The 15414-nt window shown below is 39.4% G+C and overlaps 1 protein-coding gene across 1 annotated transcript; it reads left to right on the top strand.

Moving 5' to 3' along the window:
• Positions 1 to 2730: 2730 nt before the first annotated feature.
• On the top strand, positions 2731 to 12130 carry GJA1 (gap junction protein alpha 1). Its single transcript, XM_013175389.3, has 2 exons — positions 2731 to 2975; positions 9050 to 12130. Exon 2 carries the CDS (start codon positions 9066 to 9068, stop codon positions 10209 to 10211), a length of 1146 nt encoding a protein of 381 aa, XP_013030843.1. The 5' UTR covers positions 2731 to 2975; positions 9050 to 9065; the 3' UTR covers positions 10212 to 12130.
• The last annotated feature ends 3284 nt before the right edge of the window (positions 12131 to 15414 follow it).

Here is a 15414-nt window from a genome sequence, read left to right as displayed (position 1 = left end):
TCTGGGCTCCCAAATCTTCAGTTCTGTGGTGTCTAAAGAGTCTGTATTCTGCAATATAAGGCTTCAAATCAAAGTGCAATTATTTTACCCGTCTCTTAATTAAAAACAGACTTGCAAATGTCTCAGGTCTGACACCTCCATGCTTTTCTCTTGAACACAGTTTCAGCTGAAGAGGGGTTCGTGTGAGAAACCATTTGTTCAGTCTGAAAAGCTTCTTTCCATTTGCGATGCAAATGAGTGCAAGACTTTTTGGTCAACTTGTGAAATTGTGGATCACTGCTGTTTCTGAAGCTGAATATGTTCTGATAAAAGGCTGTGAAACGTGATCATGGAGACATACTTCCAAACTCTTAAAGACATCTTCAAGGCATTTTTGTCAGGACTCATAATTCTTCCTAATTCTTCACTGTATCACAGTGGAGGCTTGAAATACTTTCTCTTTTCATGTGGATAATGCTGTATCAGAGCCAAGTGTTATGTTTATTATTGCTGCAAAATTATTCATCCCTAACATAGGTGTTTTACTTTTTTAAAGTGGACTTTGTGAGTGTTGGGCTTCTTGCTAATACTGTTTGTTTATTTAAGTGGAGAAATACTTCTAGGTGTTTCTTTTAAAAACAGAATGCTTGAATAATTGCAAAGCCAATACAGGAACGTGCAGGGAAAAATGCAAGATCAGGCAAGCTGGACCCTGTGATCTTTGAGAGCGAATGATAGCATTGTGTGGTTGCATGCTATAATTTAAGGGGCTGGGGGGGAAGGGAGTGTTTTGTTCTGCTGGTTTTTCTGTTTTTAGTGTGTGGTTCCCACTCCCACCCCCCGAAAAAGCACTGCTTTCCTAAGGGGCGGCTTTTTCAGCACAAACACATTGGACACCTCAAATCTCGTCTCTGCATCAGCATGCATGTTTCCATGTCGTTGGCACTTTATACTTTGCACTAGAATAATCAGAGTTTTAGGGAGCAGTAGCAGGAGCATTATGTGTACTCCACTCATTACCTACTCCACAGTCATGAAGACAGTGTGGCACTATGGTTTGTATATTACAACGTTTTAATTCTGAAGAAGGTCCCACCACCTTTTAAGAACAGAGCTCAATTTCTTCCTTTCCGCTTTCCTTTTCCTCAAGCTGTAAAGAGAAAAAGCAACCTTAAAACAACACTCAGAGAAGATGAAGAAAAAGTTTCTTTCTGCCATATGGCTTGGCCAAGCCATAAACTTTTACACTTTTTTTTGTGTAAAAAGGAAAAAAAAAAGCTGTCGAAACTAACAGCCAGAATCAAAGTAAAAGGGGGCAAGCTGGGGAAACAACCACCTTTGTCTGTAGCTGGAGGAAGGAGAACGGAAGGTGGACACTTCTAGTGTACTGGCTCTTCTTCTCAAACAGGAGGCAGTGTGGTCTGCTGCAAACGACTCCAGAGCAATAATGATTGTGTGCGTCTTTCGCAGCTTCAAAGCTCCCTGCCGAGTGCCTTTCTACAAAGGTCTTGTCTTAGTTCTCTCATCTAGTGAGTTCAGGGTGGAAAAAGGTTAGGCACAAGCTGCAAAAAATGAGCAGGAATATCTATGTTGTGTTATAGAGTGTAGTGTTCTTTACCTCAAGAATAAATTGTAAATGAGGAGCTTTACTTGGGAACCTCTCAATGGCCACTACTGGACTTCTCATCTTTCTTATAACCTTTAAAAAGAAAACAGAAAACACTGTTCCATACTAGTTAACATGGATGATCCCAGAAATATCCCATTAGAATAAGAGGAACTGAAACTCAAACAAGGCTGGTATGATCCGAAATGCAAAACTTCATTAAGAACTATCAAACCACTGACCGCATCTAGAGAAGCTCTTAAGCAACCCTGCAGAGGAGCTAATGCCCCATGACACACAAAGTACAAGACCGATTCCTAACGTAGTTTGGACTTCATGTGCGAGGAACTTAGCACACACACCAAAATAAATTAATCTCTCTTCTGCAGAAGAGGCATTTTGCAGGGAGCATTTAATCATGGACTGGTCAGGAGCAAAGCCAAACCAGCTTCATTCTGACTGAATAGATCAGCTTTGGAGAATGCTTTTATTCTGTAAAAATGAGTTGAAAAATTATCAGGAGCATTTCTTCTCACTGTTTAACTCTGAATTTCTGAACTGTGCTTTATTTTCTGAAATTTCCTGGAAAGAGTTTCCTGGAATGTGAGATCATTTCTTCATTTCTCCCATGGGATGCATGCACACACAGACACACAAGCAACAGTTAAAAAATGTGTGATGGATATATCCTGTTGAAACAAACACACCGGTCCTTGCGTGTACTTTCATGTGTGCACGTAAAGGAAATGGACCCGCGTAAACAAAGCGATACTAACAGCAAAACGTAAGGGGACTTGAGAGGGCTTTCTCTCTACACAGTCATCAGGAGACGGCGACAGCAGCCGGGCAGCCCAGCCCTAGCACCCGGGAGGTTGACGCCGGTCCCCCACCCGCAGCATCTTCCCTCTCAGGGCCAGGCTTGGGCCAGGGCGGGCCGGGGACCGGGGGCTGGGGGCTGGGGGCCGGGGGCCTGCCCTGGCCGCGGTTTTGTTGCATCAGCAGGAGCCGACCTGAAGGAGCTCACGCTCTCCTCCTGGCCGTCCTCGTTTTTGCTGTGCCGTCAGTTCTCGCCCTCCTCCCCCACCTTCCTCCTCTCCATTTGCAGAGTGCCCCTCCTCCTGGGCTGCTACCCCTCCTTTTCCCCTCCTCTTTCACAGTCAGAGGCTTGAAAACTTGTTAAAAGCTCTCCCAGTGTTCCAAGTTAGAAAAAACTTTTACGAGGTATCAGCACTTTTCTTTCACTAGTGGGGAAGGAAGGATGAAAAATACAAAGCAGCAGTAGACTTTTAAAGTTTAAATAGACAGGTCTGAGTGCCTGAACGTGCTCTTCCATTTTACTTTAACCCTCCAGAGAAGTATCCTGATCCAGCTTCACTGCTGATCAGCAAGGGTAAGTTGAAAGTTTTCCTTTCTCATCTTTTTGTGTATACCTTTTTTTTTCTAAAAACTTTCTTTCCACTCTAAGAACTTCGTGTTATTTCGCTGATGGTTGAACTTGTTGGGGAATACAGAACAAAACAAAACAAAGCGTGCGTTCTCCTAAAGGTTTAAACTTACAGGGATTATTCTTTGCTTCCTTTTGTCATATTTTTATACACTTCTGAAAATACGACCCGACTGCAACTTCTAACCATGCTCCATTGAGAGAGGAACTGCGGTGAAGTTATGCCTGCACAGCTGGGACGCAGACTTGTTGCTTGTGTTTCAGTGAAATCGCTGCTGTGTACTTGTCTCTGCCTAAATGAGCTCCTTTAAAGGGAAAAAAAAAAAAAAACTAAAAAAAAAAAAAACAACTTAGGTGCTCTTCACTCTCTTCCGTTGTACTGAAATCCCACCAGAAGTTTGTAGCAGTGAGACCTTGTCCCCAGTGCGCCCCACTTATGCCCAACGCATTTGGCTTCCCTATGGCAGCCCCGACTGATGCCGACTCGCTTGTGCAGAGCAAGGTTCTTAATTAGGTGCTTTGTTAAATGCTGCAGCTACCAAACGTGGTGACTTTCACGTGGTCTTTCTGATGATTTTTCCCCTTTTCTTTGAAAACAGATGTGATAAAAGCCAGACGTGGGTTACGGAGTTTTAACCTAGTTTGTATATAGTTACTCTGTTTTAGCAACCTCAGTAAAGGGATTTTAGAGAAGGAATGTGAGATATCATGATATGCCTTACCATGTTGGCAATGTCTGTGAAAGTCTTGGGTGGATATAAATGAAAGTTATCTAGGAAGAGCTGTGAAAGAATATACACAATATGTGTCATAATCCCAATATGACACATTCCTTTTATATTACCTTGAAGGCTTAAATACTTTCAAAACGTGGGGAAGAGGAATGCTTGAGCAGCATCTCTTGGAGAACTCACAAGCTTTTTAAATTGCAAGACTTGGAGTGATTTCATATTGCAGTTGTTGCTTGCTGCTTGCCAGCAGTGAAAGAACAACATGAAAAAGGAAACAGAAGGAGAAAGGACCTTCAGCTGAAATACAAAGCGCGGGATCTATCTTATCAAGTAGCACGCTCTACTCTTTAAACAAGAATATTGTGTGCTTATGTCCGTCCTTACGTTTTGCCTCATGATAACCAGCAAGCCATGTGTAGGGGCATATTTTGTCTGAGGAACTCCTTTAAATTTTTGTACATGAAATTCCTGAAAGCGTATGGTAATGGGGATAAAAATGTCCTACGAACACCTTGTGCCTGACTTTTGTGTGTGCTTGCATGTGCGTTAGCATATAGGGAGCAAGTTGGAGGACTGGTGTGAAGCTTTCATCCTGCCATTTTAACATCTGGACAGCACACTACACTGGAGAATTTAAGCCTCTAGTCTTTGAGATGTTTACTGAAGTGTTTCCTTCAAAAACTTCAAAGCCAAACATTGGCGCTGACCCATGATACCTAACAAGCATACAAATGGGAGAAGGGTGAGCGGCAGGCTGAGTTCAGGAGGAGGAAGAGAGGGACACACAGGATTTGATTTGTGACATAAATCTGAATGCTTATACGCTCAGGAGTGCAAACAGATTCAACATTGTAAAGTTATCTCAGCTTCCACATAATGCAAGCCTACAAGATTAGTTTTATTTGTCTGTGAAATGAACGCCAGTTTAGGCCAAGGATTCTTGTGGACATGGGGAAGGTTAGATGACATTGAGCAATATCTGTTTCATCAGATACATTTCTCTCCTTCCCTAGTCTCTGGTACACCCAACCCCCCCCTCCCATCCCCCCCAGATGTTACCCACAGAATATATCTCTCGTGGAGTCATCTGGTCTGTTGCTTATTCTATACACGTACTTGTTAGAGTTCCAAATTTCAAAATCTGCAAGTATGAACGTCAGAGGGCCCGAGGCCCCCTCAAGGAATTCGGCATTTCTTTTAGTTCCAGCGTGAGTCAGAAGAGGGATGAATTTGGGCAATAACGTAGAGGGTAGACATGACCTGTACCATTAGAGAGTTTTCAAGAAACTGCTTCTGGTTGCTTTGGGTCCTTGTGCAACTATGTTTTAGAAGTGAATTGGCTGTAGAGAATATTACATGGGAGAGGCAAAGTCTATGGGAAGATCCACTGGTGTCTGACCACCAACAATACCAACAGACAATGAAGAAAGCAGACAGCTGAGACACTTGAAATTCTACTTACTGCAGCCATTTAGAGCGTAATCTTTGTCCAGAAGATTAAATGAACAGCACCTTTCCTTTAAAAGACAGTTGCTAATTTTTGTGAGATTTCAGGAAACTATCTTCCCCTATTCCAATCCATCTAAACGCCTTCAGTTGTACATCTCAGCTGCTTTCTCTCCAGTGCTGGTTACTTTTGGGAAATGCTCAAGTTGGTTGATGTTCAAGGTCCAGAAGCTTCTCTTTTGCTGACTACTTAATTTTTATGTGTGCTTGAATTTTTGTAGGAAAACAAAACTGTTTCTGACTGCTTCAGCTGCGCAATCCTGTTTTAGATCCCACTCTAAACCCTTACTGCTGTTCCGTCCACTAGCATGTGACCTTCTAACACTGTAGTCAGACCTGGACATGTTACCACAGCACTGAGTTTATATTATTCTTCCTGAAAAATATGAACCAGATGGCATGATGAATGTTGTCCACAAAAAATAATTCTAGAATTTCTTAATTGTGGCTTACAAATCAAATTTCTTATATATGTGGTCATCCAAAACCCTTTACAGATGAATGCTGTCATATCTCCTGCTACTCTCTTTTTTTTTGTTTGTTTTTTTTTTCTTTCTTTCCCTGTCTTTACCCACACACAGTAGAAGCTGGCAGAAATCCACTTTTAAAAAGGTTAATAGGCCTGCATTGGTCCAACTCAAATAAATAAATAAATAAATAATCCTGTAAGTAATAATCAGTAAGAACTCATGGAATGCACATACGCATCATCACCCATATCCTTAAATTCCTGAAGTGCTGAAATTGTACCAGTAGATCGGGTCAAGCTGTGTTATTTAGTGGAACTGTTAAAAAGAAGTTTAATTGTTAAAAAGAGACCTGAAGGCCAAATAAATAGTTTTAAAGGTAATCTTCCATCAATTTCAAAGTATTTACAAAACTAAAATACTTAAATATTTGTTTGATGAAGAACATCTTTTTATACCTAGTAAAAATATTTTGTAATAAGTTAATAAAAATGGTATTTCAGTGTTCTGAAATTGAACAAGTTAGATCCGATGAATGAGTTTTCTCTAAAGCAAAATAAAGTACTGTGTTTCATAAAGCAACAGAATCCACTTAAGCAGAGGAATAATGTATTTGTGCCACCACAAGGTTATCTGATTAACAGCACAATGTTTTGAATTGATGTGGGTTATCGCTGGCAAAGGCTAGTGTGTAACTGATCTCTTAAAAAAAAAAAAGTTTTTTTTTTTCAAAACTATGTATGAGTAATTCAAGCATGGAATGTTTCCTCCTGGAGTTTATATTGCCAGAGGATATAAATGAAGCTTAGTAATTTTGCATGCTGAAGCAAATTAAAAAATAGGTAGTAAATTCTCAAAATATCGCAGGTGTGGGATTAAGTAGGTCAAAACTGAAGTAAATCATGTTACTTTAATGGACCAGAGTGGAGTATAATTAAAAAACAAACAACATATAGCTGCCTAGAAATAACACGTCCTCTGTTTTCTTAATCAAACTTTCAATCTGAAATAACATTTAGGCAGTAAAAAAATACATAGAGTCTGAGGAAAGTCTGTCAGTGCAGTAGTTTCAAATCATCAGAAAGCTGACTAATTAAATCAAGAAGCTGTTACTTGAAAAAGGCTCCTTCTGTCCACTTCTAGGACATGGAGAAAATAGTTTGCCTTTAAAACAAACTTCACATGTTGTATAGTTACAGACTGTTCTCTGTTTTAACAATCTCAGCTTGAGGAGCAACGTGGTAACATTGCATTCCAGCCTTTTCAGAGACCTCCATGCTCATGTGCTGACTCCTTTCCTACCAACCTGAACCAATAAAGACAAACTAATCTTTCCGGGGAATGACTAACCTTGGAAAGACTAAAAGAATATGTCAGAGAGAAACACATTGTATATCTCTCCCAGTGAGGCTTCCAGATTTAAAAGTCTGAAGAAGACCTCATCCGTTGATGGGACTTCAGTCATGTGAAGAACTAATTATGTGAGGAAGGGTCTGAACACCCCAGTAGGTAAACTTCCTCTACACTTCAGAGCAAGCTGACTAAATGGAGAAATGGCCCTGGGATATTTTGCAGGAGTTCAAAGATAATTGTCATCTCTGAGCTCTCAGAGCAAGTACTTTAAACACTTGTCTCCCATTATTCTCTCAGACTCTTTCCGATGGCAAAAAAGACGGTGTATTTTTATTTATTTTTTTTTATTTGGCATAGATTATTATGATTGAGTTTGCCAAATTTATAATCTTGTGTTTCCAGTGACTCACCACTTCTTGAAAGAAAATCTCCTTGGTGCTAAAATTTCCTATTTTATGAATTATCCAGAAAAGGTTTTATTGTCTTTTTTTTTTTTTTTCTTCTTCTATAAATGACCTTCACTAGGGAATATATCCATGATGTGATGGGAAGGAAATCATTTGAACATTGTCAAAACTATTAATACTGGGAAGAGATTACTCAGCATGCACTGAACAAATACCTCTGCCGAGCAACATTTACTTTAAAAAGGAATATTTTTGCTTATTTTTTTTCTTTTAGGTGCCCAATTTCACATGTTTATTCATGTGGGGCAAGCTAAAATGTAAGTTTTTGTCCAGAAAAGATTACCATTTTCAAGTTCGTAAAATCCCTGCAGTGAACTTTGTTTTTCCTAGGAATCTAGAATGTCAAGTTAGAATATTTCACTTGTTTTATGTCACCCTGTGTATTTCCAGATATGCCCAAGAAGCTGCGTGTGTCCCAGAATGCACACTTTAAACTCAAGTTGAGAGAGACAATTTAAACTTGCAGTGTTCAACATTTGGAATGCAAACTGCACGCCAGCCAGGAGTTGCCTTAAAAACAGAAAGTGCTCGTTTACCTTTTTTTTTTTTTTTTTTTTCTGGCTAGATCTTTTTTCCTTTCAAAGCAAAGTGAAGGAATTTAAATGTAAAAAGATGCAAATACAAAGCTGAAATGACAATAAATTAAGCAAGACACAGATAGCTAGGAAACCAGTTCTTCCAATGTAGTGACGTGAGCTTATCTGCACCTGATGTATTTAATATTTTTGGTTCCTTCATAAAAATATGGGTAAAGAATACTGATGTTGATCTTTGTGCTGCAAATACTAATGCATACATTTAGTTTAGATAGCAAGTTCTTTTTTCTGAAGTTAAGTATAGTAAAAACTTTGCATCATTAAGAACTATACTCTTAAATGTATCACACAAAGTAACTTGTGCAATAGCTGAGTTTAATGTTGCTATAGGAAATTTAGCACACATTTGCAATGATTAAATTTTTGGTATCTGACCATAGTATAGACTTAGTACATTTTGTATTTAGGTTATACTATGTTTTGCTTTTCTATTCACTTAAAAGAGTGAATATAAAAATCACCATGAATGAGCTACACATGAGCAAGAGAAATCTTTCATTTATTCTTAACATATTCAGGCAGCGCCATTAAGTATTTCCACATCCTGCTTCAGTAGTGTGTCACAGCTGTTTTCTGCCTGAGGCAGGTACTGGTCATTGAACTGAGGCTGCCACCAAGAAGGCTGGTTTGAGCAAACCACAGTGGCAGCGAAGGGTTTTCATGGACTTCTTGAAAACTGAAGTGAAATTAGAAACCTTTTTTCACTGTGTTCTGAGACATAATATAATATTTATCTTTGAAGTTTCCCTTCCCACTCTGCCAGCAACTTAACTAAAACACATGAATTAAAACAAAATTGCACCACTGCACTGTTAGCATTGATCTGTGTGATTCAGTACATCAAAAGTATTAAAGAGCTGTCTCAACCATCACTATTTTTTTCTTTGTTTCGTTCTTTAGCCAGCATCCCGTGAAGATGGGTGATTGGAGTGCCTTGGGAAAACTTCTTGACAAGGTTCAAGCTTATTCTACTGCAGGAGGGAAAGTATGGCTGTCTGTCCTCTTTATTTTCCGAATCCTGCTACTGGGGACAGCAGTCGAGTCTGCTTGGGGAGATGAACAGTCTGCTTTTCGGTGCAACACTCAGCAGCCTGGTTGTGAGAACGTCTGCTATGACAAGTCCTTTCCTATCTCCCATGTGCGCTTCTGGGTTCTGCAGATCATATTTGTGTCTGTACCAACACTCTTGTACCTGGCACATGTGTTCTACGTGATGAGGAAAGAAGAGAAGCTGAACAAAAGAGAAGAAGAGCTCAAGGTGGTCCAGAATGATGGTGTCAATGTGGATATGCACCTCAAACAAATAGAAATTAAGAAATTCAAGTATGGGATTGAAGAGCATGGCAAGGTGAAGATGCGTGGGGGACTGCTCCGTACATACATTATCAGCATCCTTTTTAAATCTGTCTTCGAGGTGGCTTTCTTGCTGATACAGTGGTACATTTATGGGTTCAGCCTGAGCGCCATCTACACCTGTGAGCGAGATCCATGCCCACATAGAGTGGACTGTTTCCTCTCCCGTCCAACTGAGAAAACCATCTTCATCGTCTTCATGCTGGTAGTGTCTTTGGTGTCTCTTGCGTTGAACATCATCGAGCTTTTCTACGTGTTCTTCAAGGGTGTCAAGGATCGTGTGAAAGGGAAAACCGACCCCTACTCCCATAGCGGCACCATGAGCCCTTCCAAGGACTGTGGCTCCCCCAAATATGCTTATTACAATGGGTGTTCCTCACCAACCGCCCCCTTGTCTCCCATGTCTCCCCCAGGGTACAAGCTGGTTACCGGAGACAGGAACAATTCCTCCTGTCGTAACTACAATAAGCAAGCTAGTGAGCAAAACTGGGCCAACTACAGTGCGGAGCAGAACAGGATGGGGCAGGCTGGCAGCACCATCTCCAACTCGCATGCCCAGCCCTTCGACTTCCCCGATGAGCACCAGAACACTAAAAAACTGGCGTCAGGACACGAGCTGCAACCCCTCACCATTGTGGACCAGAGGCCTCCCAGCAGAGCCAGCAGCCGAGCCAGCAGCAGGCCCCGACCTGATGACCTGGAGATCTAAGCTTCTTGCTGCAGTACTTGCTCGACTATGAAACGACATGCATTGGAAGATGCAGTCAGTGCTGATCTTGTTCCAGTGGAGGTGGTACTTAACAGTCTCAAGCAGGAGATTTTAACAATCATGTTTAAAAAAAGAAAAAAAGAAAAAAAAAACAACAACAAAAACAAACAAGCAAACAAACTTTTAAAATTCTTGCTGTTTTTTGGGGGGGATGTGGGGTTGGTGTGGGGTGGTACAATACACATTGGTATTTAATGTAGCTGGTTTAAAGAATTTAAATACTAAAAAAGAAAAAAAAAGGAAAAAGATAAGTAGTCATTACTAAGGTAGGGGGTTGTTTTTCTAGAAAGGCTGTAAATATCTGAGTGTATGTGTATGTGCGTACTATTGTGTTTGTTTCTAAAGAATCTTCTAAAACCCAATAATAACTGAACTCACATTTGTCAGGGTGAAGTGCTGTCTGAAGATGAAAACGTTTTTCCTATTCAACAAGCAAAAAATCCAGGATTGCCTCTGATCATTTCCCTGTCAAGAACATTCCATTCTTTAAAAGTGCACTTTGAAGGTAAACTTTTCTGCATGGTCCTCCAGGTTGTTGAAAGGCTTCTGTGAGGACAGTCTACAACTCAAATTTCAGACATGGCCCGCCAGGAAGTACTTTGGTCACCTGCTTTTCCAGCCCTTCATGCAGGTAGATTTTGTGATGTGCGTAAGTGGGTTGGCTCCACGCTCGTAGAACCAGCAACCACACACTCTTGTCCACAGTAATATTCATGTCCTGCTGCTCACGTACAATCTAATTAGCATCATATAAAACCCAGTTTGCTGCCACTTGCAGATTTAAGCGTTAAGACAGGCAAGTAACTGACTTTAGTGAATTTTGTCACAGCTTTATGTATTTTAAGGGTGTACATATGTGTGTGGACATGGATGTAAAGGTATACACAAAACACGCTCAGAAGCATATGTTGAGAAGCATACGCACACACTTTACTTGCAGTTGACACTTTCTTGTGGATATTGTAAAGATATGGGCCACTATGGTGTTTACATTCTCTGATTCCTTCAATGCAAGTGAAGCACGTCATATATTTTTTTAATTCTATATAATATTTTCCATGTATCCTAAATGGATGCTTTTTAAAAAATAAAAAATAAAAAAGGGCCTAATCCTGGATGTCTTGCTCTGGAAAATCTCTCTTTTAAGTCAGTGGGAGTTTTGCCTGAACAAAGTCTACAGGATCAAGCCCAAGATGTAGCGAAACATGTTCTTGCTGGCATGAATGATTTTCTTTTGTAGAAGTTAGGGATGGAAAAGACCCATTAGGTCATCTAGCCAATCTCCCTGATAGGTAATAATGATGCTTGAATGATAGAAGTTGTAGTACTGTAAGCAAGCTTTAGTCTTATTTGAGAAACTTAGAAGAAATGCTTTGTGCTGGATTAATAATAAAATATGCCTACATGACTTTTGCAGTAACTGGTATTTTTCTTGTACTAAATATTCACATTTACTGAACTGTAATGTCCACTCTAAGTTTGACAGTTAGGTCTTTCTAGATGGCTCTAGCAACTTTAGTGTTTACACTTAGGTTTTGTTTGAAATGCAAGTGAAGTTGATTTTAAAAGAGTACAATTCTAGCTAATTTATTTGAAATATATGCTAAAGAAATCTACCAGTTTCTTCAAATGCATTGCCTCTTAGCTGAACACAGATTGACCAAGGAAATACATAGCTTGGTTTCATTTTGCAGCAACACAGATAAGTGGTTTCATTTACTACAATATATTAATTTGTTTGACATTCCATGTTAAACTACTGTTGTGTTCAACTTCATTGCATGTTTGCAACCTTAGTCCATCAGATCATGTTGTCTGGAGAACATTAGTCAATAAAGTTTTAATTTAGTATAAATATATCTTCTAATTGTCTTTTACTGTTTTATATGTCCATATATCTTTCGTTTCAGTATTATAATCCAAACTCCTTCCTTCCCTCTTCATTTTCCCCCTGCCTTTCAGCAGTAGTCTTGATTTAATCCATCTGGATTTACTTTGCATTGAAATTTCACAAGAACAAATTCAGATACCCTCACAACACTGGAAAAATAAGCATTGTTTGTGACACTCCTGGAAAAAAGTCAGGCTCAGCATGAACTACTGTAATGCAAGTCTTGCCATGAGCTTCAGAATATATATAATTATTTCCAAACTATTATAAAAAATATAACAGTATGACACTGTCACACAATTTTTAAAGCATTTTTCTTATGCAGCCTAGATTGTACATTATGAAATCATTGCCCCACATTTACATTTCTGCGTGCAATCAGACTGTTTGACTGACAGTCAGTTTGAATTTCTGGAATAAAATCCTCAGCCTTTCAGATTCAGTGGGAGCAAGGTACTGATTTTGATAAGGCTGAGATTTCATATAAGGGTTACTGCTTCACCTTTTTGGTCCCTGTCACTAATGAAGATGCCCAGTGCTTTGCTTTCCTGCATTAGACTCTGAAAGAAAGATGGTTCAACTCATTTTTATGTGAAAAATCAAAATATAATGATCATGCAGTTATCACACAGCTTTCAACTTTAAAATTTGTTTGGTGTTTTAAGTCCAAATTTCCTACTAGTAAAGAGGGGGAAAATAAGCAGGACAATGCTAGTGGGTTCACGACTAGGAGAGATACTATACAAGCACAAACACAAGGAATGACTCCTTGAAGTGTTTCTTAAATAACAACAATGAGTCATTTTAAGCTGGCTTGTCCTAGTTCATCTGTACAAAGGGAAGAACATTCCAAGCATTTTGTGAGGATCATCCCCTTGGGAAGGTGGGTACAGAAACATCCAGAGAAGGGCTCACCCTGAGACAAAATCTAGTGTCTCTTAGACAGGCTGATTGTCAGGTACATCCCAAACTATGGACTCAGTTCCTTCAGGCATCTTGGACAGCTGATATAAATTACCACTGCAGTGCCAAGGCTGTCTGAGTCATTTTTGGTGCTAAGTGTGCTTAGGGCCAATTCTCCCACCTAGGTTTATTTTTGTGGAGTATATTTCTTGTACACTTAAAAGTCATCACAGAGATATAATGTTGTGTGCCACTGGTCCAATTCTTTATAAACTTTCTCCCGGTGCATCTGCGTAGCAGCAGTTGCATTCTCTCTGCAAATGAGGAAAAATATTGTGTGATATGATTCTAGCGCATATTACTAAACCTCTCTAGAAGGATATGTTAGATACTGAATTCAGACTGGAAAAGGTGTTGTAAAAATACACATTTCACAAAATATCAAAAAAAAAAAAAAGGATTATGAACAAATCAACTGCAAGAAAAACAAAATTCAAAACCTGTTAAGTACTAAAAGCTTGGGTTGATGTTTTGTGTAGAAGTATTTTGAAAAAAGGCAAATTTACCCTAAGGCCTCCACCCTGCCCCAGTAATTTGAAAAGTCTGTAAAGAGTAAAGTTAGAAGGATAAAAGTTAAAGACAGCCTGAAATCTATATGCAGATCATGTAATTTCAAGATGTTTTAAATACAGTGAGCACACACTGGAGGTTCTTTCCTATTTTAGAAATGAAATTTCCATATTTAAAGTGGAAACTATTATGGCCTGCAGTAGTAGTTTGAGAACCAGGACAAACTTTCTGAGTGTACCTGTCACACCCTCTGAAACCAGTCATTTTTAAATGATGTAGTCATCTTACTGTTTCAGAAATAAGGCTGTTAGCAATGCTGCTATGTTACACAGGATGATCAGCTCCCTTGCGTATAGCCATCATGCTGGCATTTCCCTCCAACTTTCTCTGCAACTTGGTATTGATCCAATAGAATAATAATAATAATAGTAATAGTGATGTAAATATTTGACTCTTGGAACTCGGATCTGGGAGTTGATCCAGATCTGAACTTACCTTGACTGGTTCATGTGGAGTTCTGAGTATGTCAGGTCAAAACCTCTTCCAGTATTGATTATGGCTGTTTCTAACTCACTAGGTCAGGGCTTCTTTTATCTATTCTTGTAATTCCTCAGTGATTACTACTGCTCCATTTTCCAGAATACAAACAAAATAAAGCAGAGAATAGGATTTACCTGTCTATATAGTAGACAATATAATTTTCTTTTCTCTGTTTACTGCTAATCCAGACCTGGCAGTACCTGGCTTTCTACTGAGCTCATGAACCACTCTAATATACAGTATTTTTAAAATGTGGTGTATTATACTATTAGTCATATTGACCATAATCTCCTTGAAGATGTCTTCCTTTCCTTCTCATGCTATTAACTCCAGATATTTGCAACTGAATCTACCAAAGGATTCAGATGACCGAGGTGGGATGAATGGCCCTTGAGGATTTCTCTGCCAAACAAGCAAACAAACATAACAAAACAAAACAAAACAAAACAAAACAAAATGCTCAGACAGCACAGAGTTGTTGAAGCTACTCCTTTATTACTTTCATTTCTACTGCCAACATAGGCAATAACGTCAGAAGCATAAGCCACACCTGAGAAACCACTACCTAGACGTATTCTCTGTCCCAGTCCCTTGAACTATTTGAGGGTCCTCTATTTTATTGTAATTTATGAGCAAGACTAGTTTTGCACATAATGGCTCCAGAAAGAGAGCACTACAGGATTAGCTCTACGAAGGCATGACTGCCTTTCCCTGACTTAAACCACATGCTTTTGACTATGCCCAAGGACATATTCACACCCAGACTGTCCATCCTGGAAAGTGTGTCAGATGAAAATTACATGATGCTAGTGCATCGCTAGATTAAAACAGGAAGAACTCATTGGTCCATCTACTTATTTCAAAGGTATTTTGGTAGACACACAAAAAAAGAATGCTTGTTTTAAACTTGTCTTAAATGCTTCCTAACATATAGCACTATGAGGAGACTCTGTGAAGCCATACAAACACTCTGCATGTATGCACCCTAAGCATTATCTATGTGTACTATGTCTAGAAGTTATTTAAATAGACACAGCTGCTCAGTGATCTGGTAAGATTAACAGCCTCCAAAATGGCTGCCCTCACTCTTTTCTCATGGTAGCCAAAATGCTGCATCCAGTTTACTGGCATGCTGGAATTTGCAATGCAAAGACACCCTGGGCAAAGACAGACTTGTTTTCACAGGGTTCCTTTTAAGTGCTGAAGAAGCATAATGCTAGAAGCTAGAGGCAGAGATTC

The sequence above is a fragment of the Anser cygnoides genome, chromosome 3, assembly GCF_040182565.1.
Source record: "Anser cygnoides isolate HZ-2024a breed goose chromosome 3, Taihu_goose_T2T_genome, whole genome shotgun sequence".
Lineage (NCBI taxonomy): Eukaryota > Metazoa > Chordata > Aves > Anseriformes > Anatidae > Anser > Anser cygnoides.
This window is presented reverse-complemented; position numbering and strand designations above follow the sequence as displayed.